The sequence below is a fragment of the Myotis yumanensis genome, unplaced genomic scaffold (assembly GCF_028538775.1).
Source record: "Myotis yumanensis isolate MYYU_CA2020_CCGP unplaced genomic scaffold, mMyoYum1.0.hap1 SCAF_14, whole genome shotgun sequence".
Classification (NCBI taxonomy): domain Eukaryota; kingdom Metazoa; phylum Chordata; class Mammalia; order Chiroptera; family Vespertilionidae; genus Myotis; species Myotis yumanensis.
The window spans coordinates 717,147-741,698 of record NW_027223765.1 but is presented as its reverse complement, the minus strand read 5'-3'; the positions used below and the strand labels follow the sequence as shown (position 1 = coordinate 741,698).

General features: G+C 52.9%; 1 protein-coding gene across 12 annotated transcripts in view; it reads left to right on the top strand.

Annotated features, from left to right (window-relative positions):
- Positions 1-24,552, top strand: part of MAP4 (microtubule associated protein 4) — a 109,420-nt gene that overhangs the window by 70,021 nt on the left and 14,847 nt on the right. For 6 of the 12 annotated variants that reach the window (XM_070391171.1, XM_070391167.1, XM_070391169.1 and 3 more), the window contains exons 6-10: positions 1,657-1,788; positions 2,302-3,126; positions 4,007-4,114; positions 6,157-9,471; positions 23,768-23,889. In XM_070391171.1, the coding sequence (XP_070247272.1) occupies positions 1,657-1,788; positions 2,302-3,126; positions 4,007-4,114; positions 6,157-9,471; positions 23,768-23,889 (4,502 nt within the window). The remainder of the gene's footprint in view (positions 1-1,656; positions 1,789-2,301; positions 3,127-4,006; positions 4,115-6,156; positions 9,472-23,767; positions 23,890-24,552) is intronic. The other 6 variants (XM_070391174.1, XM_070391173.1, XM_070391168.1 and 3 more) reach the window with 2 other exon arrangements.

Sequence of the window (24,552 nt, the reverse complement as noted above, 5' to 3'; positions counted from 1 at the left end):
GGCAAGTGTGGCTCAGTGGATAGAGCGTCGGCCTGCGGACTAGGGGGTCCCAGGTTCAATTCCTGTCGAGGACATGTACCTGGGTTGCAGGCACATCCCCAGTGGGGGTGTGCAGGAGGCAGCTGATCGATCTTTCTCTCTCATCGATGTTTCTAACTCTCTATCCCTCTTCCTTCCTCTCGGTAAAAAATCAATAAAATATACTTTAAAAAAGAAAAAAAAAGATGCTGGCTAATAATATGTTTCATTAGGTTTTTCTTTGGACTCTTGGGAGAAGGATGTTAAGTGAGTTGACCTTGATGTTACCCATCTCGTCTCCTGATACTTAGGTTTTGGCTTTGGCTCCTGTTTTCCCAGCTCACTAGGGAGTGAGCCATTTAGATGCATTGACTTCTTTCCTCACAGCACCTTTCTTCTCTCCCTTTATGCTCCCTCGCTTTTCCCCCAATGTAACCCCTATCACTCCACACCCAGCCACCGCAGTCACCTCCTGGCTGAATTCCTGCTGCCTTTTAAAATCCATCCTGATTAGACCTGGAAGATTGGCCCCTCTGCGTCCCGTTCTGTTTGTCATCTCGTTTTCATGAGTAAGACTCAAGGTGCCTTGTTTGTTTTCCCTGCTCAGGCCTAACTCTCTCTGGCTTTCCAGATCCCCTGTTCGCTCTGACCGTCTTTCCCTGGCTGATACACAAGGTGTGCAGCATTGAATCAGACGGACCTCATAGTCCCAGACACATCTCGTCCTGGTGGCCTCTCCGTACTGCTTTTTTGCTCATTGTTCTCCGTCCTTGACATTGACTCCTCTCTCCTCTTCTTGTTCTTGCTTCTCCTCAGAAGCCTTCTGTGGCTATTCTGGTCCTCGTGGTTGATTTTAAACTCTGACAGCACCTCGTTCATACTATAACTTCTGTATTATTTGATCTATGTCAAAGGTCTTGCCTCTCTAGCTAAACTGTAATAATGTTGATAGCAAGGGGTTATTAAATGCACTATTATTTTTAAAAAATATATTTTATTGATTTTTTACAGAGAGAATGGGAGAGGGATAGAGAGTTAGAAACATCGATGAGAGAGAAACATCGATCAGCTGCTTCCTGCACACTCCCTACTGGGGATGTGCCTGCAACCAAGGTACATGCCCTTGACTGGAATCGAACCTGGGACCCTTGAGTCCGCAGGCCGACGCTCTATCCACTGAGCCAAACCGGTTAGGGCTTAAATGCACTATTAAGTCTGGCAGTGGACAGCATAATAATAATCTTTTGACGTTATCTAGTTATTAATAATTTACAAAGCATTTCCACAAAATTGTTTCTAACTTTGAAAAAGGAGGTGTTAATCTCTTTTTATGGGTGAGAAAGTTAAGACCCTTGATTCTTTACTATACATTATGTTGTATCAGTTGTGATGTTGAATCTTTGAAACGCACGCTGGGAGGTTGACTTAGCACTCCAGGGCTATGGTGACACTGCACAGCCTGCTCATTAGCCAGGAAGCTGGAGAATGTCAGCAGCGTTTACCCAGGACTTTCTTGCTTTGTTTTCATTGGCATGTTCCCTTAGGTCTACATGCTTGTGGCAGTAGAGAAAGCTTACTTTAAATGTCAAATACCTTCTTCCCCCCATGTTGACATGTTTGTTTGTGTTTCACTATTAGGTCACCTTCCTTGCGACACATTTACTCCTGAAGCAGTTGTACCTCAGGGCTGGCCTGTGGAAGCCCCGCACTCCCCCCAGGGGGGGGTCTTCATTTCCCCAGAGGCCACACCACCTCTGCAACCCACAGCAGGTAAAGGATTAGAACCCCTCTTTAGCGGTGTGTGGTGGCAGTATTTTTTAGCAGCATATAACAGTGTAGACAAAAATGTCAAATTTGTCACAAATATTTTAAAACTTATATTACTGATTTCACAGCTAGAGAAATGTAGGTGTAGTTGAGATATAAGACTTGGGGTTAATGGGCAAAGAAAATCCCTTTTTAATTTGGTGCAGATTTCAGATTCTAGGGCCCACATTCCCTTTCTGACAGTAATTATAAACCTGTATAGTTTTTTTAAACATTGGGTGTTTTTTTCTTCTTTGCCTTTTCTCCTCCATTATTCGTTCTCCCAATAGCCTATTCTTTTACGTATTGGGACTGTCAGAGTAGGCACAAAGGCATTCACTGGCCAGCTTCTTAGTTATGTTTGGGGTGTTAGGGTCACAAAAGCCAGATATTCCTGTGCTCTAGGAAAGTGAGTTTTGAATGCAGAACTCTGAGCAGACTATGATGGCTCCTAAATGTCCAACGTATTTCCCTTAGAGCCAGCCGGGGAGAGAGAGATGGCATCAGAAGAGAGGGCATCGACCAAAGCATCGGAAACGAGGATGGGACTGAAGGCTGCTGACATGGCACCATCTAGAGAAACAGAGATGGCCCTGGCTCAGGACATGGCGCCAGTCACAGAGACAGAGACACTGGCCACAAACGTGGCATCACCTACCAAAGAAGATGTGTCCTTTGCCAAGAACATGGACTCACCCATTGAGTCAGACGTGGCTGTGGTCACGGACGTGGTACTGCCTATAGAATCAACGGAAACCCCAGCCAAGGGTGCAGTGCTCTTCAGAGACACAGAGAGGGCACCACCCATAGAAATGGATGCGGCTCCAGCTGAAGGCGTGGTGTCACTCACAGAAAGGGAGATGGCATTGGCTAAGGACATTGCATTACCCACAGCCAAGGAGTTGGCTTTGTCCTCAGGAACAGAGGTGGCCCGGGGCAAGGACATGGCTCCGCCCCCAGAAACAGAGGTGGCCCCGGGCAAGGACATGGCCCCGCCCCCAGAAACAGAGGTGCCAGTCAAGGACATGGCTCAGCCCCCAGAAACAGAGGTGGCCCCGGGCAAGGACATGGCTCCGCCCCCAGAAACAGAGGTGGCCCCGGGCAAGGATGTGACTCTGCTTCCAGAACCAGAGCCATCCCTGGCTAAGGATGTCGCACCACCTTCAGAAACAGAGGTGGCCCCAGTTCCCGTGAAGGACATGGGAACTGTACGGACACCAGGAAAACCAAGCGAGGGCTCCCAGTTCGCATCTCCCCAGAACGAGGGGCCTTCAGCTGTGCCTGCTGCCATGGTTTCCCCAGGTGCGGACTCACATGTGTTCTCAGTCTTTCTGTCTACCAGGGGGTAGTCTCCATCGGGGCCAGGGGAAATAAAGACAGTGCTTTGCAGATCTGTACACATTCCTACTCTCCCAGACAGTTACTTCTCACCTCACCTCCTCCAGCACCGTCTTCGTCCCCACTCTGCCGATCTTGTTCCTTTTATAGATCAGTGAGCAGTAAGAGGGGCATCACAACCTCACTCCTCATCTGCCTCCCTGACTGCTTGTGTCTGTGTCCAGAGACTCTGCCCCTCCTGTTCCTGGGAGTAGCATCCCTGCTTCTGATTAAGGCCACCTCTGTTTTGTACTAGATCCCATCTCTTCTTGCTCTTCTTGTGTATTGCTCTGGTCATTCTCTCTCTCTCTCTCTCTCTCTCTCTCTCTCTCTCTCTTAATCCTCACCCAAGGATATGTTTCTATTGATGTCTTTAGTGAGAGAGGAAGGAGGGGAGAGAGAAAGATGAGAGAAACATTGATGTGAGAGAAACATCAATTGGTTGTTTGCCTCCCCTGTGTGCCCGACTGGGGATTATCAAGATGATCAACCAGAGATGAGCCCCAGCCTCTGTGGTGCCCAGGACAGCGCTCCGGGCCAGCGAGCACCCCGCCAGGGGCTCCCCCTCCTTCCTCTCAGCAGTGCTTTCCCTCCAGTGGGCCCTGCCCCCAGCATGCAAGCACTTGTTATTGTCCCATTTTAAAAACAAACAAGCCCCTCCAATTCCACCCCCCCCACCCCCTCTCTGCTGCCCTCACTGCAGCCCCTCAGTCCTCAAACGCTCCTCCGTCCCCAGCTCTGGAAGGTGGAGAAATAGCTGAGTCGTGCTTCTTGGAAACCTGTGTGGTTTTACTGTCACCTTTAGAGCCAGTCACAGCCGTGGGCCAGACGTCCGCCCTGCCACCAGACGAGGCCTCTGTGCCAGAGAAACTAGAGCAAAGGCAGCCTCCGGAGCCGCCTGCAGCGCCCTCAGGTGGGTCGGGAACCACTGCCCTGGGAGGGTGGGTGCGGCCGTGGCCTCGCCCCTGGTCGCAGGTGGTGATCAGCAGACTGTTGAGGTCCGTTCTCTTAGATTTTGTCTTGTTTGGGCAGAAAGTCAGCTTGTTACCTACTTTTCAGTGATGACCACGCCAACCCAGGGCACCTAATGCAGGTCAGCTGTTCCCCACTCTGTCCCGTGTGGTCTCAGGCAGGTTACTGAACGGCCCTCAGCTTGCTCCGCTGTGAGAGGAGGATGTTGGTTCATATTCCATGAGCCCCTGTGACAGTGTCAGCCCAGCCGCATGGGCACCGCCCGGGAGCTCGGCTCCACCTCAGCCTCCGAGTTTGCAGATAATTCTTACGCCCTTACCTGTGAGAGGCCCTGCTCCCGAGGCTTCCTGCCTTCAAGTCCGTTACTTTCTATTGTGAGCCAGAGACGCGCATAGTTTATCATCTTGAGTCTCTGCTTGCTTTCCCGTGACGGTTAGAATGTGACCCGGAGGCAGGGACTATGGTTATTTCCTTTACGTCCTGTGCTTCACACTGAAGAGCCAGCACCACGAAGTACCACAGTTAAGTTTAGGGTGTTTGTTTGTTTGTTTTTTAATATATTTTATTGATGTTTTACAGAGAGGAAGGGAGAGGGATAGAGAGTTAGAAACATTGATGAGAGAGAAGTATCGATCAGCTGCCTCCTGCACACCCCCTACTGGGGATGTGCCCACAACCAAGGTACATGCTCTTGACCGGAATCGAACCTGGGACCCTTTGGTCCCCAGGCCGACGCTCTATCCACTGAGCCAAACTGGCCAGGGCAAGTTTAGGTTTTTTTAAGATGTCGTTTTAGTGACTCGCATATCAATAAAGATTTATCAAGTTCTTAATATGCACAAAATACACCATGCTGAAGCATAGAGGTAGCTAAGTTGGGGCCCTTGCCCTTCCATCATTTTATAACAGCCTGGATGGAAAGAGAAGTCCCCAGGCATGAACACTGAAACCAAAGATCTATGTAATTGAATTAGTTTAAGAGATGGCACCAAATACTAGTAGCTACTGATTAATTTCCAAGTTAAATGTTATAAATGCTGTAGGGTACGAAAGCCTAGCAATTTTTTTAAGAGAAGCAATTATTGATCTGAGGTATTAAATAAAGGGTAAGATTTGGAGGAATTGGGTGGGTAGGAATTTGAATATTCTCTGGAGGCATTTCATGGGTCAGACCTGACAAGAGCTGTCCTAGACCCGCTCTGCGTGGGCCCTTTTTGGACTCAGATCCTTGCAGCCTCGACGTGGAGGCAGGCGGCGGAGCAGTGGCTCCTGAAACACTTCCAAGGGCTTTCTCCCAGTCGTTCTCACTCATTGCCTGCTTGGCATTTGTATCGTCCTCTGCCTTTGGGAACGGACATTTAGGAACAGAAATTGAAATGTACACGTTTGTCTTTTACAGTAGGAGGTTCTGGTTCTGGAACGATGAGATGATTTCTCTGGGCCAAATACGAATTCAGTATCTTTTTCTTTTCCTTTTCTTCTTCTTTTTTAGTAGTATAAGTCTGGTCTGTTTCCCAGAATTTATCTGGTTAGTTTGATAACTGATTAGTATAATATTGGTGACAGACTCTTAGAATTATAAATTCAAATGCCACCAAAAAGAAACAGGAGTTTACCATTTTATTGCAGAATTGGGAATTATGTGCCTAACAAAAATAATGACAAATATAAACAAGTATCAGATGAGAGTCATAGGCAGTAAATGCTTATTATAGGGGTTAGGAAATCTCTGAATTCCTTTTCTCCAGTTTTAAATACTTTGTAAATATGTTTGAAAAAAACATTTAAGATGATGATCTTTGTTAAATATTTGCTAATCTCAGTTAAGGGTGAGAAATATTTCAGGAAAAAAACTTTTCCTAAATGAACTATGATGTGGGTTGGCGAAAATAGACTACGTAAATGAGCCAATAAGTGGACTTTTTAAGAAACAATAACAAGGAGTTTTCTGTTTGGAATCTTGGCCATCTTCGTGTATTGCAGGTACCCTTCCCACACCAGCCAAACAAGTGTGCAGACCCAGGGACCGCAGGGCCGCCCGGCCCCGGCCCGCCAGGGTCCCTCCTGAGCTGCTGGGAGGCTCTTCACGGAAGACTCTCGATCCCGGGCTGGGCCCCTGCTCCTTGCCGGAGCCGGGCTGGGTCTCTGGCTCATTTCCCTGTGGTGAGCCTGGGAGCCAAAGGAAAACCACTCCTGCTGACTTCCTTGAGACACAGAGGGAGCCTGGCAGGGAGGCCTGGGAGGTAGAGAGCACGGCAATGATGAAGAAGAAAAAGAAGAGACCGAAGCAAAAGCGATGTTCCCCACCCCGGGGCGGGGGGCCCTGGGGTGACGACAGTGCAAAAGAGGCTGACGGCCGTCCCCTGGCAGCTGACCCACAGAAGCCAGGTGTCCTCCCCAGCCAGCCTGCCACTGTGGGCGGACAGCATGGACCGGCCTCCAGGGAAAGCCCGGAAAAGGATGGTGGAGTTGACTCTGGGACAGCCAAACCGGCCGCTGAGAGCTTGGTCTCGGAAAGCCCCAGGGTTCCTTCCTGTCCTTGGGAAGAACCCCCTAAAGCCACAGCGAATTCTCAGCTCCAGCTGAGCAGAGAGGCAGAGGTTAAAGGTAACAAGTCAGAACCACAGGGCCAAGACAGGAAATCCCTGCAGCAGGGTGGGTGCAAACCACAGACTGCTCCCCACCTGGCGACCCCTCTCAGACCAGAGGGGTCCCTGGCGGAAGTTTCTGCACACAAAATAGAAGCTCCTTGGGAGGTCAGAGCCCAGGAGGGTTGCTTTCCCGTCTCGGACCAAGAGGCTACGGGGCCAGTTGTAAAACCCACAGCAGCAAAAGAGCTGCCTAATCCGACACGCACTTTGACAGCGAATAATCCACTAGAAAGCAGCCTGAAAGAAGGGCGTGATGGAAGGACAGTGCCCGCGCTGCAGACTGACCACCAGGAAGAGTTCTCTGAAGCAGCTGAGGATGTTAAGGAACGTCACAAGGAAGCGTTTCCCACGCAAGGACAAGAGATGAGCATCTTAGCTTCGGAGCAGCTGCCACAGGGCAAGATTCAGGTTCCTGGGCCTGGGAATGAACCACCTAAGAGAACAGCAGGTGATGGCAAGAGCAGGAAGGGAAGGGGGAGTTCTGGGAAAGTGAGAGCGAGTTCTGGGAAGGCAAAAGCAAGGGCTGAGCTGCCAGTCCTTCCCGACAGCCAGGGAGAGGGCAGAGCTGCCCGGGCGCCAAGTGCACCAGCCCCTGAAGCAGAAGGAGCGCTTGCTGGGGATGGGAGGGAGGAGCCGAGGCTGGATTCTTCCCAGCAGCCGGGGGTCAGGGCTGCTCTCCCTGAGGCAGGGCTCGCGGGGGCGCCTGAGGAGACTGGCCCCAGTGTGGCCAGCACCTTGCAGATGCTGACTCCTTTGGAAACTAGGTCAGGTATGACTCAGACTCCCAGCACCACAGCAGACAGAGGAGCTGTGGCCATAGATCTGGGTGTCAGTAACCAGAGCAAAGAAGGAAAGTGTCCGTGGATGGATCGCGAGGCAGCTCCCAGGGTTTCTGAAAAGCCTAAAAAAAGAAGCAGTGAAGGCAAAAACAAAAAGTTTAAGAATGATTACTCTGCACAGCTTGCTAGGGTGGAGAGCAAGGAAGAAGTCCTCAGCCCACCTTCCATAGGGAAGGATGGAGGTGCTGGCACTCCCCATCCAAACAAAGACTTAGCACTCACTTTCCCCATCAGTCGCGAGCCTTTGTTCTCACAGACATCAAATACACCCACAGTGGAGGTGGTTGACGGAAAGGCTAGAAATACTGAGGTTAATTCTTTTGAGTTCGGGGCTCTGGGTGGGAACAAAACAAGTACAGTCAAGGGTGCTGCTGTTATTGAAGTAGCTACCCAGGTGACAGATGTGAGCTGCCAAGACCAAAGCCAGGGGGCGGGACTTGTCCCTTCAGTCCCACCTGCAGAGCATAAGACAGATGCAGCCCAGGGGCCCACTGCAGCCAGGGACAGCCCGAGCAAAAGGAGTAATGACGGGAAAAGCAAGAAGGTGAAAAATAGCTTTTCTGAGAAGCACATTTTGGAGAATAAGACAGATGCAGCAGAAAGACATGTTCCCATGGAAGCCACAGGAGACCACAGAATTGAAGGAATGGGCTCTGTGGATGAAAATAGAAATATTACATTTACCTGCCCCCGAACACCATCTGAGGTCATGAGTACGTCAGCCCCTCCAGAGGCTCTGCGTTCAGCAGCCTGTGAAAAACTGCCCACTCCTAGTCCGCAGTTAGTAAAGGGAGGTGAAGCCTTTACAGGCACCTTGGCAGAAAGTAGGCAAGGGACAGCTCTGGCCCAGATCTCCGGATGGTCAGTGGTGGGTCTTTGCAGCAAAGATGGCGTCCCAGAGCAGGAAAGAGGTCCGGCCGCCTGCGCTGCCAGGCCCCGTGCAAGCCCAGGAGGAGGCGCCCTGACCCTCCCAGCAGCCACAGAAACAGGGCAGCGCCCTGGGGACCGCTGTCCTGAGCATAAAGAGCAGCTGGCTGAGCCCGTGGAGAACGAAGCAGGGGTAGACGGAGGGCGTGTGGGGGGAGAATCTGAGTCAGTGCCCAGGGGGGCATCTAAGCGTCCAGCAGAGGAAACCACAGAACCAGCCAAGGGCCCCCGTCCTGCAGCGCCCATGGCAGACCAGAGCCCACCAGCTGAGCGCGGAGGCCCCGGGGTGCGAGCCGGCGGGAGTCCCGTCCCAGCATCTCCAGTGAACAGAGAGGCAGAGGCTGGGGAGGGCTCTGCTTCCGGTCACACCCCTGACTTCCCCGGAGACGGAGCACATGGGCCCCTTTGCTGTGAGGACCCATGTGCTGAAGGCAGAGCGTCCAGGGGCCCCGCTGGTTTGAATAAGGAGATGGAGGTGACTCTTCCGACTCCAAAAAGTGAAAAGGACAAATGGGAAGGAAGTAGCCTGGCTCCTCAAGTCACAGAGTCAGCAGGTGCTCCCTTGCCAGCACCAGAACTCCAGTCGGATTTCTTCGATGGCCAGCTTGGCGCTGCCCCCTCGAGTGCGGTAGAGAAGTTAGTGGTGACTGCCTGCCAGGGGCTTCAGCTCCCAGAACCCAAAGATAAGGTCTCGGAGGCACCTGAGAAAATGACAGAAAAATCTGAACCGAAGGCTCTGGGCGAAGGGAAGAAGGAAGAAAAAAGAGTGGCAGAGCCAATGAAAGGCTACATGAGACCCACCAAGTCCCGAGGACTTGCTCCACTTTCGCCAAAGTCTACGGTCCAGGAGCGCGAGAGACCCAAGCACGCCACGCCCAGCGGTAGGAGCCTGCCAGGCGCTGTGTGTGCTGTGGCTTTGAGTCCGCGTCAGAGAGGCACTGAGCTTGTGCTTTGGTTCCATCCAGACTTTAATTCTCCGTGTTAATCAGTGATTTGTTGGCATGACAAACGTATAACTTCTAATGACGTGTTTTCTGCAGCCCAGGCATGTCTTGTGCCAGCTTGAGGAGGCTGGTGACTTCGTTGCATGCCTTTTTACCCAGCAAGGTACTTGAGTTTTAGGTGGAGGTGAATTTCAAACATGAATTGCTTAGCAGAAGGCTGTCACTATCCACTATCCTTAATTTTTTGTTTAAAGTGTGCCTTGTATGTGTAAAAGTTCCAGCCACATTTAATCATTATTTTGTGTAAGGAGGAGAAAGCATTTTACATCCGTTTATTCTTATACTATTACTTACTTACTAATTATTGTTACTGTCTAGTTATTGTGTGGTAGCAACTGTGAACCTGCTTATACCCCGCCCCCCCGCCCCCCCTCCCCGCCCCGGGTGTGTCTCTTGCGCTGGTGGGACTGATACCCAAGCTGCTCTCTCAGATGAAGATGAAGGGAAACGGGCCGCCTGCTGGCACAGACCTCGCTTGTGCTTCCAGGAGAGACCAGGGGAGGGACCTCGCCAGGCAGCCCGTCATTCACAGTCCGCTGCTTACAGCCGCTGGCCCGCAGTTGCCTGTGGGATAGAGCTTTGGGCTTAGACTGTGTCCATCAAACAGTCTACATCCACGGGCAAGTCTATGAAACTTGCCCATGTGGGATTCCTCATAATTTTGTCATTTTTGGCTCTAATCAATCAAGTAATTCACATGAGATTAAGAAAGATGATTCCTTAAAGATTTAGAAATGTTATCCCCCCCCCCCCCCCCCACACACACCCTGAAAAAGTATACATCTAACCCTGACTTCCCTGAGCCTAACCTCCAAAAATTGGTTCCTGGCCTTTGGAGGTTTTCACAGCCCACAGAGGATGCTGTTTCAGTCACTGTCTCCCACCGTGCACCCTGCAGCTGCTAACTCCAGAGACGAAGGCGCCACTTGGCCTTGGCAGCCAGCTGGGCTTGGGAGGCTGTGCCATGGGTGGGGGGCATGTGGGCTTGTTTGGGCGAAGCGTGTGCTGTGCATGCCCTTGTTCCCAGTGGGGAGCACTGCTGTGTGAGCCAGGATGCTGGCCGTGGCTCTTCGCATAAGATCTGCTCATCTTCTCTGTGTTTATCTTCTACTAGCTCTCCTGTTGCCAATGCAGAAAATGAAGTGGAATGCAGGAGCTTCCAGCTTCTGTTCAGGTTTCCAGTGTTCTGTCCAGGGCTTTAATTTAGCTTATAGGTCGCTGCTTTCGTCTCAGCAGGGATGCAGAGGGCATGGACATTTTCTGAAGCCTCGCCATCTCTTTCTGTTCAGTATCTTCCAAGAGATGTAGAAAGAGGGTTTGTCTGGTTTGGAAGGAAGCAGAGCTGTAGAGCTGCGGGCCTGCCTCGGCCAGGCCAGGCTCAGAGCCTGTGTGAGGCGTGGCCTTGCGGAGGGGCTGCAGAGAGGGTGATGGATTTTGGACAAAATTTATTGTTTCTTCTCTGAATTCTAGAATACCTTTTCCTTAATGTGAATGTAATCTATACATTTTAATAGTTAAACCCTTTTTGTACTCGTTTTTGAATAGGTAGTACATTCACATGGTACAAAGGGGGGTACACCGTAAAGTGTAAGTCTGCCTCCCCCCAGACACCCCATCCAGTCTGAGCACAACTTGTTGGAAAAGGGCTTCCTGTGGGGCGGTGTGTTTTGTGACGTTGAAGGGGCGATCGTGATGGACCCCGTGGGTGCTGTTGCTCCACAGAAGTCCCCCTGGAGCCAGGAGAGCGGTGGGAGCAGGGCCCCTGGCACGTGGTGCTTGGGCGGGACAGCTGTGGGCGCCTGTGCACAGCCCTTCCCTCTGCGGGGGCAGCACCCGGCCTCCTTTTTCTCAGTTTGCTCGAGCCCATCAGCCGACTTCCATCAGGCAGGAATGTCAGTTGATGGTGGGAAATTCTCTTGGTGTGAAACTGTATAAATCCCACATCCTCACAGTTTCAAGGCCCCTGTACATAAATAAAATATGTGCAGCCTGTGAAGAAACGGTTGGTAAGTTTAGAACTTGCTCCATTTCCACACCCGGAGAAGTGCCGCCGGGTAACACCTTTCCGTAGAGGATGCCATTCCTGAGGCTCCTTTCCTGTTGCTTCCTCCCACTGACTCTCTCATTCTTTGGCTTTTTCATCTTCCTGGCTGAATATGAATGAAATTTATGGAGAATTCTATATATATGCACAACTAAAGAGAAACTTACTATATGCTCAGCACTCTCTTACGTGGTTTTCGCCCTTAAACAGTTCTCCTCACCTGATTTCAGTGAGAACATCTCGTCTGCAAGGCGTGCAGCACATGTCAGCTGTTCCGCTCTACGGGTTCTTCCCCTCCCATCTCCTCCCCCACTGTTACCCTCCACCCTCTGGCTGACAAGTAGCATTGGGGGGTTCAGGAAACCAGTGACAAGCAACAGCTTCTGACGTGGGCTGTTGCCAACATATGTGCTTGCTTAGAAGGGGAGCGGCCCTGTGTGCTGGGGCAGGTGAGCCTGGCTGGCGCTGACCTGGAGGACGGGCGGGTGTGTGTTAGGTTCCCATGACAGGGTTTTTCCATAAATCACTTAATTTAGGTTTGTGCTGTGGGTGGGCCACTGGTGTGGCCTCCGTTTCTGTGGGTCCCAATATGGATGACCTGGGTAAGGGTCACATAAATCAGATTACTAGCTCTGGTTGTTTTCATTCGTCTGTTTGCATTCCAACTTTTGAAAGTTAATCAGGGAGAATCATGATTCTCTTGATTCTCATGTACTAAGAAATGTTTCTAAAATTTAGTTGAATGTGGTTTTAAAGTGCTTCTGCAGGTAAGTAAAGAAAGAGATAGCAATTGTACAGCCTCCAGCTTTGATGAGTGTCACAGGCCTTGTCACCAGTAGAACGACTGACTTGTATTGTAATGATGACGGTTAGAAACGGTCCCCTGCAGACAGTAGCAGGTAGCATTTGGTCAGTCTGGAAAGTAGCTTTGTTGCATGAGGAACGGATAAGAAATGCAGGGCAGCCAGTTGTGGAGCAAATCAGGACCAAAGCCTGGACCCGTCGAGGACTAGCTCAGGGCACAAGGCAAAACCAGACCCATCCACCCGTGCATCCGCTGAGATGGGCCCTGCGGCGGAGCCAGCTCCCACGAGGCTTGGCATGTCTGTCCTCTGTGGTCTGATGAAGAGCCTTGGAGACCACCTGCGACCAGATGCATGGGAGGGGATTCATGCACTTTCCTCAGACTTGCAGAATGGAGCCTAAACATCTTTAGCCCAAGAAGGCACATTTCAGATCAGCGCCTGCCTAGGTGAGTGGAGTGATGGGATGGTGAGGTCACGTGCTTCAGCACCAGTGCAGAGGGAGTTCACCCATCTGCCCCGAGAGCCTGCTTACTTAGTGTGTGCCAAGCGCTGTGCTGGACACAGAATGGCAGAGTGGACAGGTGTGACTCCCGCCCTTTAGAAGCTCCCAGGAAAGGCACATAGATACAGTTATGCTGTAGCTTCCAAATCCCGAGAAAGGGCAGGGCAAGTGAAGTGTTGCCAAAGCAGGAAGGAGCCAGCTTCCAGGGCAGAAAGGATTTAATGAGCCAAAAGCTAGCCAGAAAGGACCAGGCCCTGGGGCACGAAGCCGAAGCCAGCTGCAGCGGGTGGGGCGGCGCAGGGCAGGCAGCATGCCCGCAGTCCTGGGGTTGACAGGCACTTCCATACATTGTGTTTGGGGGAAACGGTGCTTTGAAAGAACTCCCATGGGCCATAGATAGAGGGTGGCAAAGGTGAAGCGGGCGGAGTTCTTGGACAGCACGCAGTCTTCAAGGAAAAAGTGGTAACTGGCTCTGATTGGTTGCAGGTAGTAGTCCTGACAGTTCTTGCACGTGGGGCAGGCAGTGCGCAAGGCGCCCTCATGCCTGGAGGCGGACGCAAAGCTCCGACATGCATCAGGATTGTGGGCCACAGCCATGAACTGGCTCACTGCTCCGCCTGTGATGTCGTTTAGAACATCTCGGAATGTGTTTCTGTCAGTCTAGGAGACTTCACAGAGGAGGTGGCGCTGAAGTGAGTTGTGAGTGAGCAGGAGTAAAACCCAGAGGCGCAGAATGCTAGTGGCAGCTGAGCCTAGAATCTGTCCTCTGGTTTATAAGCACGTTTCTTTTCCCCGGGCGTGCTCAACCTTGCAAGACTGCCGGCAGTTCTCACTCACTGCCTGACACATGGGGTGCTGGGAGGTGTGACCGTGCGTCTGTGGCCGCGATGATGTCTGCAGCTCTGAGCTGGACTAGAGCGCTGGAGAGCCATCGGACTGCTGGGTCCTCTGTGCTGGCCATCAGGGAGCTTTCGCCGCATTTGGAGAGGAATAGACCCTTCATCCTTTTTTGGTTTTTTAAGACAAAGTTTATTAGGAGTCAGAGGTAGAGATGGAAGGAGTGAGCGTAGGAGAAATGGGCTCAGGAAACAAGTCACAGGCGAAACCAAGGGCCCTGGAGTTCAGGAGAAAGAAAGCGGACAGGAAACAGGCCCGGGAGCTGCTGACCCTCCTCCTCCTCCTCCTCCTCCTCCTCCTCCTCCTCCTCCTCGCCTCCTCCTCCTCCTCCTCGCCTCCTCCTCCTCGCCTCCTCCTCCTCGCCTCCTCCTCCTCCTCCTCGCCTCCTCCTCCTCCTCCTCCTCCTCCTCCTCGCCTCCTCCTCCTCCTCCTCCTCCTCGCCTCCTCCTCCTCGCCTCCTCGCCTCCTCCTCCTCGCCTCCTCCTCCTCCTCGCCTCCTCGCCTCCTCCTCCTCCTCCTCCTCCTCCTCCTCCTCCTCCTCGCCTCCTCCTCCTCCTCCTCGCCTCCTCCTCCTCCTCCTCGCCTCCTCCTCCTCGCCTCCTCCTCCTCCTCCTCCTCCTCGCCTCCTCCTCCTCCTCCTCCTCCTCGCCTCCTCCTCCTCCTCCTCCTCCTCCTCGCCTCCTCCTCCTCCTCCTGGGTAACAGTCGAGTCAGACTTTAAGTCACTCTGCCTCTCCCCTCTGTACCAGCCTCTGGGTCCACGTTTTTCTTTTTCGGATTTGATTGAATTTATTGGGGTGACGTTGGTGAATAAAGTTGCATAGGCTTTGGGGTACAGCTCTGTTCTGCATCATCTGTCTATTGTATTGTGTGTGCACCACCCCCTGCATTCGCACTTTCCTTGGTGAAGCAGGAGGACCTGCTTACTCAGGCAGCCTGCAGGGAGCTCAGAGGCCGGCCTGTGCAGACATTACTTCACACACATGCCAATGCTTTTGAGAATGGAAGAGTGGCAGAGAACTGCTTAGGAATAAGTCACCCTCCCTTCCTCATTCTCTGCAGTTAAAACAAAACAAGCCCTAGCGGTTCGCTCAGTGGGGAGAGCATCTGCAGGACGGTGAGGTTGCAGGCAGCAGGGGGTGCTGTTCCAGCGTTGCCTGGGCATTTTCTTGTTTGGTCCTGGTGGGGAGGGTTTGGGTCGGCTGTCTGGCTTTTTCTTCGCCTGGGCTCCTCTCTGCCCCTTCGGAATATGGCAGCCAACTCGGATCACCATTGTCTTCAGACAGGCGGCTCCGCCCGCCCGCAGGCCAGCCTCTGCCAGCAGGTGGCACCTTGCAGGGGAGGGCAGGCATATTGGGGAGCTGAGCTCTGGAGCCCAAGTTAAAGTCACACTGTGGGGTGGACAGTGCAGCACACCTGTGGTTCTTTGAATGTGGTGCAGCCTTTTGAGGGAGATGTGGCAGTTCGAAGTGTGAGCCTGGGAGGCGCCTCACAGACGCCCCCACTTCAGGTGAAGAAGCTGAGACTAGGGGCAGTTGTATGACCTGCTCAGAGTCAGAACTGTTACGTGGCACAGAGATCTCAAAACATGGTCTTCCAACCCCAGGCCAAATCATCCCCCCAAACCAGAGATAGGAAGTGTCAGTAAATTGAGTGAGTGAGTGAGTGAGAGTGTGTGTGCGCACGCATGTGTGTGTGTGTTGGGGGAGTGACCAGTGGGATGGGTGGGTTTTGGGCACACACCTGATTTCTCTAAGGGATTTTCCAAAGCTTTGCCTCTGGCATGTCTGGACTGCATTGCAACAGCACCCTCCTCACCAGGCTGTCCATAACTCTGTGGTTCAGCTGGAAAGTAGATCTTTACGAAGAGAAGAGAGCTGAGCGGGCTTTGACTGACTCCCTCCCTGAGGCTGGCTGCACCCAGGGTCTCCTCGCCTCCCATTACTAATGAGCCTCTGAGCTGCTGGCACCACCTTCATCTCATGGTGCCCGCGCTTCCTGTGCCCGAGTGAACGTGCTGTGTAGAGCGAGGACCGGAGCCTGGATTGTTCTCTGACAGGTCTCGCTACTAAACGGCCGAGGTCAGGAGGAAGGAGAGGCGTGGAGGAGCTCAGGTTCAATGGGGTTTCATGTTTTCCTCGGTCGCAGCACTGCCACTCTGACCACAGCCCTGTGTCGGGTGCTGACGTTGTGAAGGGCGTGCTGGGTGGGGCCCTGCACTGTTGGGGATGAGAGTAAAGTGGTGAGTGGCCTGAGCAGCGGAGAAGGTAGGTGCTCGGACAGAGGCCCCAGGGAGGGAACCGCTCTGAGGTGGCCTTGGGGATCTTAAAGACCCAAGAGGAGTAATCCAACCCAGCCTTGTTTTTCTGAAAGTGCTGCTAAAAACTTCATGAAATCATTGCAGCTGATTGCAGATGGCTTTAAAAAATCAAGCTAACGTTCCCTCATCTTGAGAAAAGACACCTAATGTATTCTTTTATATATATATATATATATATATTTTTTTTTTTAATTGATTTCAGAGAGGAAGGGAGAGGGAGAGAGAGATAGAAACATCAATGATGAGAGAGAATCATTGATCGGCTGCCTTCTGTGTGCCCCCTACTGGGGATTGAGCCCACAACCCGAGCATGTGCCCTGACTGGGATCAAACCCGGGACCCTCCAGTCCGCAGGCCAACGCTCTATCCACTGAGCCAAACCAGCTAGAGCCATCTAATGTATTCTTGATGAATATTTCATAGTTCCTATTTTAGTACAAGATGGTGTGACTCATAGGCAAGGCAACAAAGATCACTTTTGTTCAAGGTAGATTATGCTCTGCCCTTTCTTTAAGTGTAACCCCCCTACCCCCTGAGAATTGTCTTTTGTGGATCCCTCCGTCCTGAATGTGCAATTTATAAACTCAAAGGCCAGGGCAGCAAAGGACCATGCTGCATTAACGAGGGCACTGGGCTCTGATGGGCGGGCAAACCCCAAGCCACAGATGGCCCGGGTTCCTACCTTCGGAGGTCCGAGGAGGCGAACTGCCCCACTGTGTTCACGTGGCAACGGGTGCTCCGTGGGCTGGAGGGAGCAGGCTGGTGCTGGGGGTGGAGACCAGCCTGTCCCAGGAGCCCAGGGGAGCAGGGGCAGGAGTGAGCCTGTGAGGGGTCTGTTGTCACATGAGCGTCTTGTCATCGGATACCGGTCCCCAAAGCCCTGGGATGGCTGTGGTCTTCCCGCGGACCCTGGATTGGACTGCCACGCGCAGAGCTCTGGGGGAGCGCTCATGGGCTCTGGGGACTCCATTCCAATCTGTTCTCAAGTGAGCTTGGTAGGCTGCTATGACAGCAAACCCACTCTTCCTCTGAGAAAGGAGGGCCTCCAATTTTCATATGACATTCGGGGGATTAAGTGAAATTTTGAGTGATTTTCTGGAATCATTGTTCTTTAAGGGTTATGGCTGGGGATTGGCAACTGAGTCTGGCTTATTTTTAAAACAGTTTTCTGAGTGGGTGAAGTGTCAGATAAGTGAGTGTGTGTATACGCAGATCCGTATCAGTGAAAGCCGGAGGAACGACTCCCTCAGCACCCACGCTGGCTCCAGGCCGTGCTTCCAGTTGCAGAGCTAAACGGAGTGCTGGTTTGCAGGAAATTACATTTTTAATTTTACAGTGGCATGTGAACATGAGAAGTAGCACATCTCTTCCTTTCTCTCTCTCTCATTCATCTTCCTCCTTCCTTTAAAACTCGTAAGTTGATTCAGCGCCCAGCCGCTTGAGTTGAGAGGAGCAGGGGGGGAGGTGGATTTTGTCACGAATGCTGGGGACTTGCTGTGATGTCACTGCCAGCTCCGTGGATCGTGCGATCAGGCGGCGTCAGCGCCAGTAGCGGGGGAGGCTGTGGGAGAGAGCGCGCTGCACTGGGCCTCGGACAGCCAGCTCGGTGGGGGCCAGCCTGCAGGGGGCCAGATGGACGCCTCCAAAGAAATCAGCCAAGCTGGGTTTGAGTGGCAGAGGACAGAGGGCAAACTGAATGAGATCGGGCTCCATGTCAGCATGGATGGGCAGCTGCAAGACGGGCTTGTGAACAGCGCCAGCTTCCTGCAGCCGACGCAGCTCTGCTTCTTTGAGGGGAAGCTAGACAAAGAGCTGGGCACTGACGCGCAGGGCGGGGAGCATCCAGCGCGCTCGGGCCGCTGTGGCCGCGGGTACGTGGTGTCAGGCTCCTGCTGTGCCTCGGAGGGGAGCCCGGGTCACCAGAAGGCCGCCGGGTTCCAGCTGGAGCCCAGGGAGGGGCCGGACAGAAACAAAGCCTCCACAGTTCAGGAGCTGGTGGCGGGGAAGGATGGGCCAGAGACCAAGCGCCAGCCAGACCTGGATCTCCCTGGGCCTGCTGACCCCCCCTGGGAGGGAGCCGGAAAGCAGTGTTTGGAACCCCAGCGTTCACCCAGTGGCTGCAGGCTGGCCGGGCTCCAGGGCAGCAGCTCTGGGAAAGGAGAATGGCATCGCTCCTGGCCGTCGGGGGGCTGGCGGGGGGAGTGAGACCTCGGGGCAGCTGGAACGTGGGGCCGCATTACCTGTAGCCGTGGCCCACCCAGCCCCCACTGCCGAGCACCCACCCACTGCCACGCCACCCGGCACTCTGGTGGAGGCCCCCCAGGCATGCTCGAGTGCCCGCGCTCAGGCCCAGGACCATGACAAGGAGCTGGAGCGGCGGCGTTCTCCTGAGGAGGGCGCTCTGTTTGCCCAAGCCCAGCAGAAGAAGGCCGTGCGCCGGGCCCTGTCTGAGTGCGCCCACCTCGCAGTGCCCCCAGCTGCCAGCCTCGCGGACAGGTACCCCGAGCTCCCTGCCCGAGAAGAGCCCGTTCCTCCGCCCAGGACACGGGGGGCTCCTGCCGTCAGGCGCTCCATGACGGTGGCCGAGGAGCAGACAGCTGGCTGCAGATTGAACCCTGGGGAGCTGCCCAGCCTGTCCACCGAGGAGCCCCCTCCTCCCCTCTGCGTGGAAGCAGCGGCCACGAAGGAGGAAGAGTCGGCCCACTTGACCCACTGGAACAGCAGCTGCAGCAGCAGCGCGGGGAGGAAGGAGCTGGGCGCTGCGGGGCTGTGTCTCCAGCAGGAGCTGGAGCGGATTCCTGAAGTGAGCAGCCGGGACAGGGGGCGAGAAGGTGTTAGCGGAGCCGGCACGGACTCAGGCCCCCACGTCCGCCAGGCAGGGGAGCAGCAGCCAGGACAGGGGGCTCTGGCAGGGGAGGAGGAAACCGAGGCCACCGCTCCCCAGAGCGCGCCATCGCTCCTGTGTGAGGAGGCCCCACGTGACGGTATGTTTCTAAATTCTCCTCCATGGGAACAAGCAGGCAGCGAGGAAGGACCCAGTGACAGAGGCGGCGGGAGCGTTAGGCAGCCTGTCTCAGCCTGGGAAGCGAGTTCCCTGCCCTGGGGAGGTCCGAGGAGTGAACAGTGATGGGGCTGGGCCAGCCTGCGTGTCTGCTGGCAGCACAGATTGTGGGGGCTGAGGAGGTGGGCTGGGGGGGGGGGGTTTAGAGGGCGGTGGGCATAAGCAATAGAGCCTTCCTCGGCTTCCTGTCACCTCGCCGCCCACCCCCTCAGCTCCCTGTCCGGGCCACGCAGTCACCACTGAACGGCTTCCTGGCTGAGACCTGCCTGTGCCGGGAGGTGCCCCCGGGTTACCAGCGCCGACCTCCTCACGAAGCAGCACAGTCTGGGGGGAGCTGCTTCCGTTTTACTTTTGTTCCAGCTGAAGAGGAGCCTTTGAAAGCTGCTGTTTCATGTCCTTTCCTGCTCCTCACGGTTGACCGTCTTGCTCTGGTTCTCTTTCCGTGTGCGGGTTGGGAGGGTTGTGGGGGGAGAAGACTGAAGAGAGGAGACTTCGCTTAATACGTGCTGAGTCTGCGGTCTCGGGGCTGCCTCCTGTGTCTTTCTTCCTGCCTCCCCCCCCCCCCCCCCCCCCCTCCTTGGGGGTCTGAGAAAGCTGTTTCCCGAGTCCAGTTTGCGCCTTCACAAACGTGTTGGCTGGTGGGGATTTAATGGGTTTTGTTCGTAAAAATTGCCTCTTTTCCTGGGAACTGTTTTCTCTAATATTTATCTCAGGACATTTTTAATGAAAGATTTTACTCTTTTTCTCTTAAAAGCAGATGTGTTGTTTTCTAGGGAAGGGGTACTGGAGCGGGACCTTTAAGACTGACAGGTGGCTTCTTTCTAACGGAGACGGACAAGGAGCGCCCTGTGTCCCCGATGGTGTCCTGCCCGGGGTTGGCTTCTGCTTGTGGCAGAACATCGCTCGTGGCCTGGGTTCTGTCTCTTTTCACTGATCCCCAAGTGCCCAGTTCGGTGCCAGAGGCCTTCTCGGTGGTGATGCATGAAGGTTTTTGTTTGTTTCAGACAAGTTCATCTGAGTTCACGCTCACTGAGGTTCATGCTGATAGAAAATTTTAAATGGCTGGCACAGCCCACTGATCAGTCACCTGATAGCTGTGTGCTGCCCTGCCAGGTGCGGCGTGGAGACGAGTGCAGTCAGCGTGCTGCCAGGTGCCGGCATCCGCACTGTCCAGGGGCTGGCGTTGTCCTCCCCACCAGCAGCTGGTGGCCTGGTGTCGATGGGCCTGCTGGTGAGAGGGTTGTAAATCGTGGACAGTGGGAAAGGTGGCCTTGGACCCAAGGATCTGACCGTGGGGAGGAAAGCTTCCGGGCAGACGAGGCGTGCGGCCCAGACAGCACGCTTCAGCTAGAGGGGCAAGGGCGAGTGTCTGCGGGCAGTCTCCTGAGAAGCACTCGATTGCAAAGGATGCTGCCCACTCAGAGGAGCTCACATGTACAGAACATTGAGGACAGGCCGTAGGAGAGTCCGACTGGGAGAGCAGCCAGCCTGCAGCTATGTGTCTCGGGACCTGTGCTTCCCCCTCGTATGTCTCCATTCCTGTCCCTTCTAGAAACTATCTTTTCTCTGCCATCTCTTACTTCTTGTTTCTTTGTGACTCGGTCTGTGCAGGACGTTGGGTTGGCCTCGTTGGGCTCTGGGTCCCGCTCTCTGCTACTGTAAGTCTCAGGGACCCACGTTACTTAGTTGAAGTTTTCTTTCTTTTAGAGAAAGAGCACGTACATGTATCTTATTGGCTCAGCTTGGTCCACATAGCTGTTTGCCAGATACCACAGGCTTATTAACCAGCCTTCGCCATTCAGACCTGTCACTTCACCTGGAGGCTCCTGGAGAAGGTGCGGGCTGAGCACTGAGGCCAGAGCCGCCTGCGTCCTGGCAGAAATCCTGAGGGAGGGAATCTGGAAAGTGGTTTGGAACCCAGGTTTCAAATGCCCTCAGATGCTCCAGGGTTCTCTTGTGTTTAAAACACTGGTGATTGCCTGTGGCAATAAATTAAGACTCAGCTCAGTCTATACAATGCTGGAGACAGAAGATTGACTGGAGGCAAAAAAAATCCTGTTATAACCATTAAATTCAGAGAGTAGTAGCAGGTGCAATACCAGCGTCACGACGGGAAAGGCAGCAGAGGTGGGGTCACCTGGACTGGAGCACTGGGTGATGTGTAAGACGTGTGTGTGTGTGAGAGAGAGAGAGAGAGAGAGAGAGAGAGAGAGAGGTGTTTTGGACCCTGGGTTCATCAGCAGGTGGTATGGGAAGATCCAGCAGAGGGAGCAGTTAATGAGTGCTGTGTCACACTTTTTAACGGGATGTAGAGGGAGTGGTCGCTAACAGCTGCAGAGGACGCGGGTGGTGGCAGGAAGCACCGACTGGGAGGGCGACACCTTGTGCTGTGCATGGCTCACGTGTTTCTCGTTGGGTGACGCTCACTGAGCAGGTTGAGGTGCTGCACGTTTATGTCACGGGCAGTGAGGTCGTGTGTTCACTGAAGATCCTGGGCCCCTGAGGACGCTCAGTGGTCAGGGCTGGGGCAGAAGGGACACGTTGGGTAAGGCACCAGCTCTGCTGCGCAAGGCATTGCTGCCCACCTGGCATGCCGTTGTTGTTCTTTCTTCGAAATATTGTTATTGATTTCAGAGAGGAAGGGAGAGGGAGAGAGAGAGAGAAACATCCATGAGAGAGAATCATTGATCGGCTGTTCCCTGTAGGCCCCCCACTGGGGATGGAGCCCACAACCCAGGCCTGTGCCCTGACTGGGAGTCAAACCGTGACCTCCTGGTTCCTAGGTTGACACTGAGCCTCACTGGCCGGGCCCAAAGATTTTAAAAATCACACACAGGTGTATTTGTAACAGAAATGTATTTTCTCCCATTCTTTTCTAGACAAATGGTTTTGTGTTATGCATACTGTTTCGTGACTGGCTTTTTTCTCTCTTTCCTTTTTTTCACTTAGAGATGGTTCTATATCAATCACAAAAGAGTTTTTTGGTGCTTTTTCAGATTCTGAGTTTGCATTGATATAATCAGTTTCTTATGAATGTATGTCTGGATTGTTTCAGGCCTTTGCTTTTCATAACAGTGCTCTGGTAAAAGACCACAATGTTGGCCCTGGCCGGTTTGGCTCAGTGGATAGAGCGTTGGCCTGTGGACTGAAGGATCCTGGGTTCAGTTCCTGTCCAGGGCATGTACCTCGGTTGCTAGCTCTACCCCTGGCCCTGGTCAGAGGTAACCAATCAATGTGTCTCTCTCACATCAATGTTTCTCTCTCCCTCGGTCTCTCCTCCCTTCCTCTCTCTCAAAAAATCAATGGAAAAGTATGCTTGGGTGAGGATGAACAAACAAAAGACCATGATGTTTGCTATTTTGCAGGCGTATGACTGCATCGCTAAGATGCACATTTTTAGAAGTTAGATTTCTGGATTAGAATGTATCTGCACTTGTCATTTTCAGAGATACTGCAGGAATGCCCTGCAGATGAGTTCCATCTCATACACGTCCCAGCAGTGCGTGTCCTCATATTGTCCCCAACAGTTACTTTCCCATCTCAGAACTTTTGATAATGTGTTAGGTTAAAAGTAGCATATCTGGGTAGTTTTAATTTTCATTTTTCTTAAAGACTGGACATAGTTTCTTACTTTCAAACGTGATTTGTATTTCTATAAACTGTGTTCATATTCTTTGGCCATTTTTCTACTGGGTTGTTGGTCTTTATAGGAGCAGTTGACATAATAATTTCTTGGTCTTTGATGTGAAGTTCTCATGGTGTTTTTCCCTATTTATCACTTGCCTTTTGACTTTTTGTTATTTTGGCCTCATTGAAGGTTTTTTATTTTCTGTGGTCGAAGTTATTTTTGTGGCTTCTGAATTCTGTGGCAATTAGAACGGTGCTCCCTGTGCCCAGGCGAAATGCAGGGGCCTTTTAGTGCTTTCCGGGGGCCTGTTGAAATCTGGAGGAGCCTCCGCAGTGCAGTGCAGCGGTGCTGCGGGCAGAGCCCAGGGCTGGAGGCTGCTTCTGGCCGGGTCTGGTTTCCCGGGTCTCCTGCCTCGCTGGGAATCTGGGTCACTGCCGGAATCAGATCGCGCTCAGCTCACATCCTCTGCACAGAGCTTCCCAGGGAGAGGAAGTCAGGGGAGGACATGCGTGATCTCCTGGCACGCGGCCCATCTGTGCAGCCTTTATTCCGGCAGATACACGAGGAGCCGAGGGCTTGTCCTGTGTGCTCTGGGAGTTGGTGGTTGGGCGACAGAACCCTGTGCCTATCTGTCTCCAGGGAAGGGAAGCCAAGCTTGAGGGCCATTTCCTTCCCTTGATCATTTGTGCAAATCCCACTTAGGTTGCTCCCCACAGGGACAGGCTGGCCGGATCTCTGGAATCTGAACTCCTCCGTCACCAGGAGGGGAACGTGGGAGTCGTGTCCACCTTTCAGCGGCACAGCCCTGCGGGCTTTCTTCAGAGTGAAGTGCTAGTTAGTTGTCTGTCTCTGCGAAGGCTCGCATTTTTGAAATGGGTGTGAGAACCATTTGTTCAGCATGACTTCCTCCCCTCAGGAACAGCCAAGCCAGAAGAAGGGCCAGCTGCTGCGAGCGTGACCGGAAATGACATCACTGCCCCTCCAAACAAGGAGCTCCCACCAAGCCCCGAGAAGAAAGCCAAGGTAGTTGCCGGAATGGTGGGTTATCTTTGACTGCTGTCATTTTGTTGACGGTACCTTCAGCTATTGCTTGAATTGTGAGTGAAATTTCTTTTTTCTGAGTTGTTAGTCTTTTCTCAAATTTGGATGTGCTTATTATGGTAAGATTAGGGTAATATTCCCATTTTACCATAATGGCCTAACTCAGACCTTAATATCGCTGCCTTTGACACTATTGTCTTGAGTATCCGTGGAAATGTTCTGTAGAGGTTGTTTCTGCTTCTCAACAACAGCAAAAGGAATTGCAGAACTCTTTTTCAATAGTCTAGCCCCAGCCGGTTTGCCTCAGTGGATAGAAAGCCGGCCCATAGACTGTAGGGTCCCAGGTTTGATTCCGGTCATGGGCACATACGTTGGTTGCAGGCTCAACCCCGGCCCTGGTCAGGGTGCATGCAGGAGGCAACCAATTGATGTGTCTCTCTCACATTGATATTTCTCTCTCTCACCTCCCTTTCACGCTCTCTAAAAATCAATGGAAAAATATCCTCGGGTGAGGCTTAACCAAAAAAAGAAAAGAAATAGATCCTAAAATCTGCATTCATGAAAGGGAACACAAATTTTTAAGGTGAATCATAGCTTCAGAAACTAATTGGTACTAATTGCAAAGTTCAAAATGCACACTTTTGTGTCGTCTTAAACAGG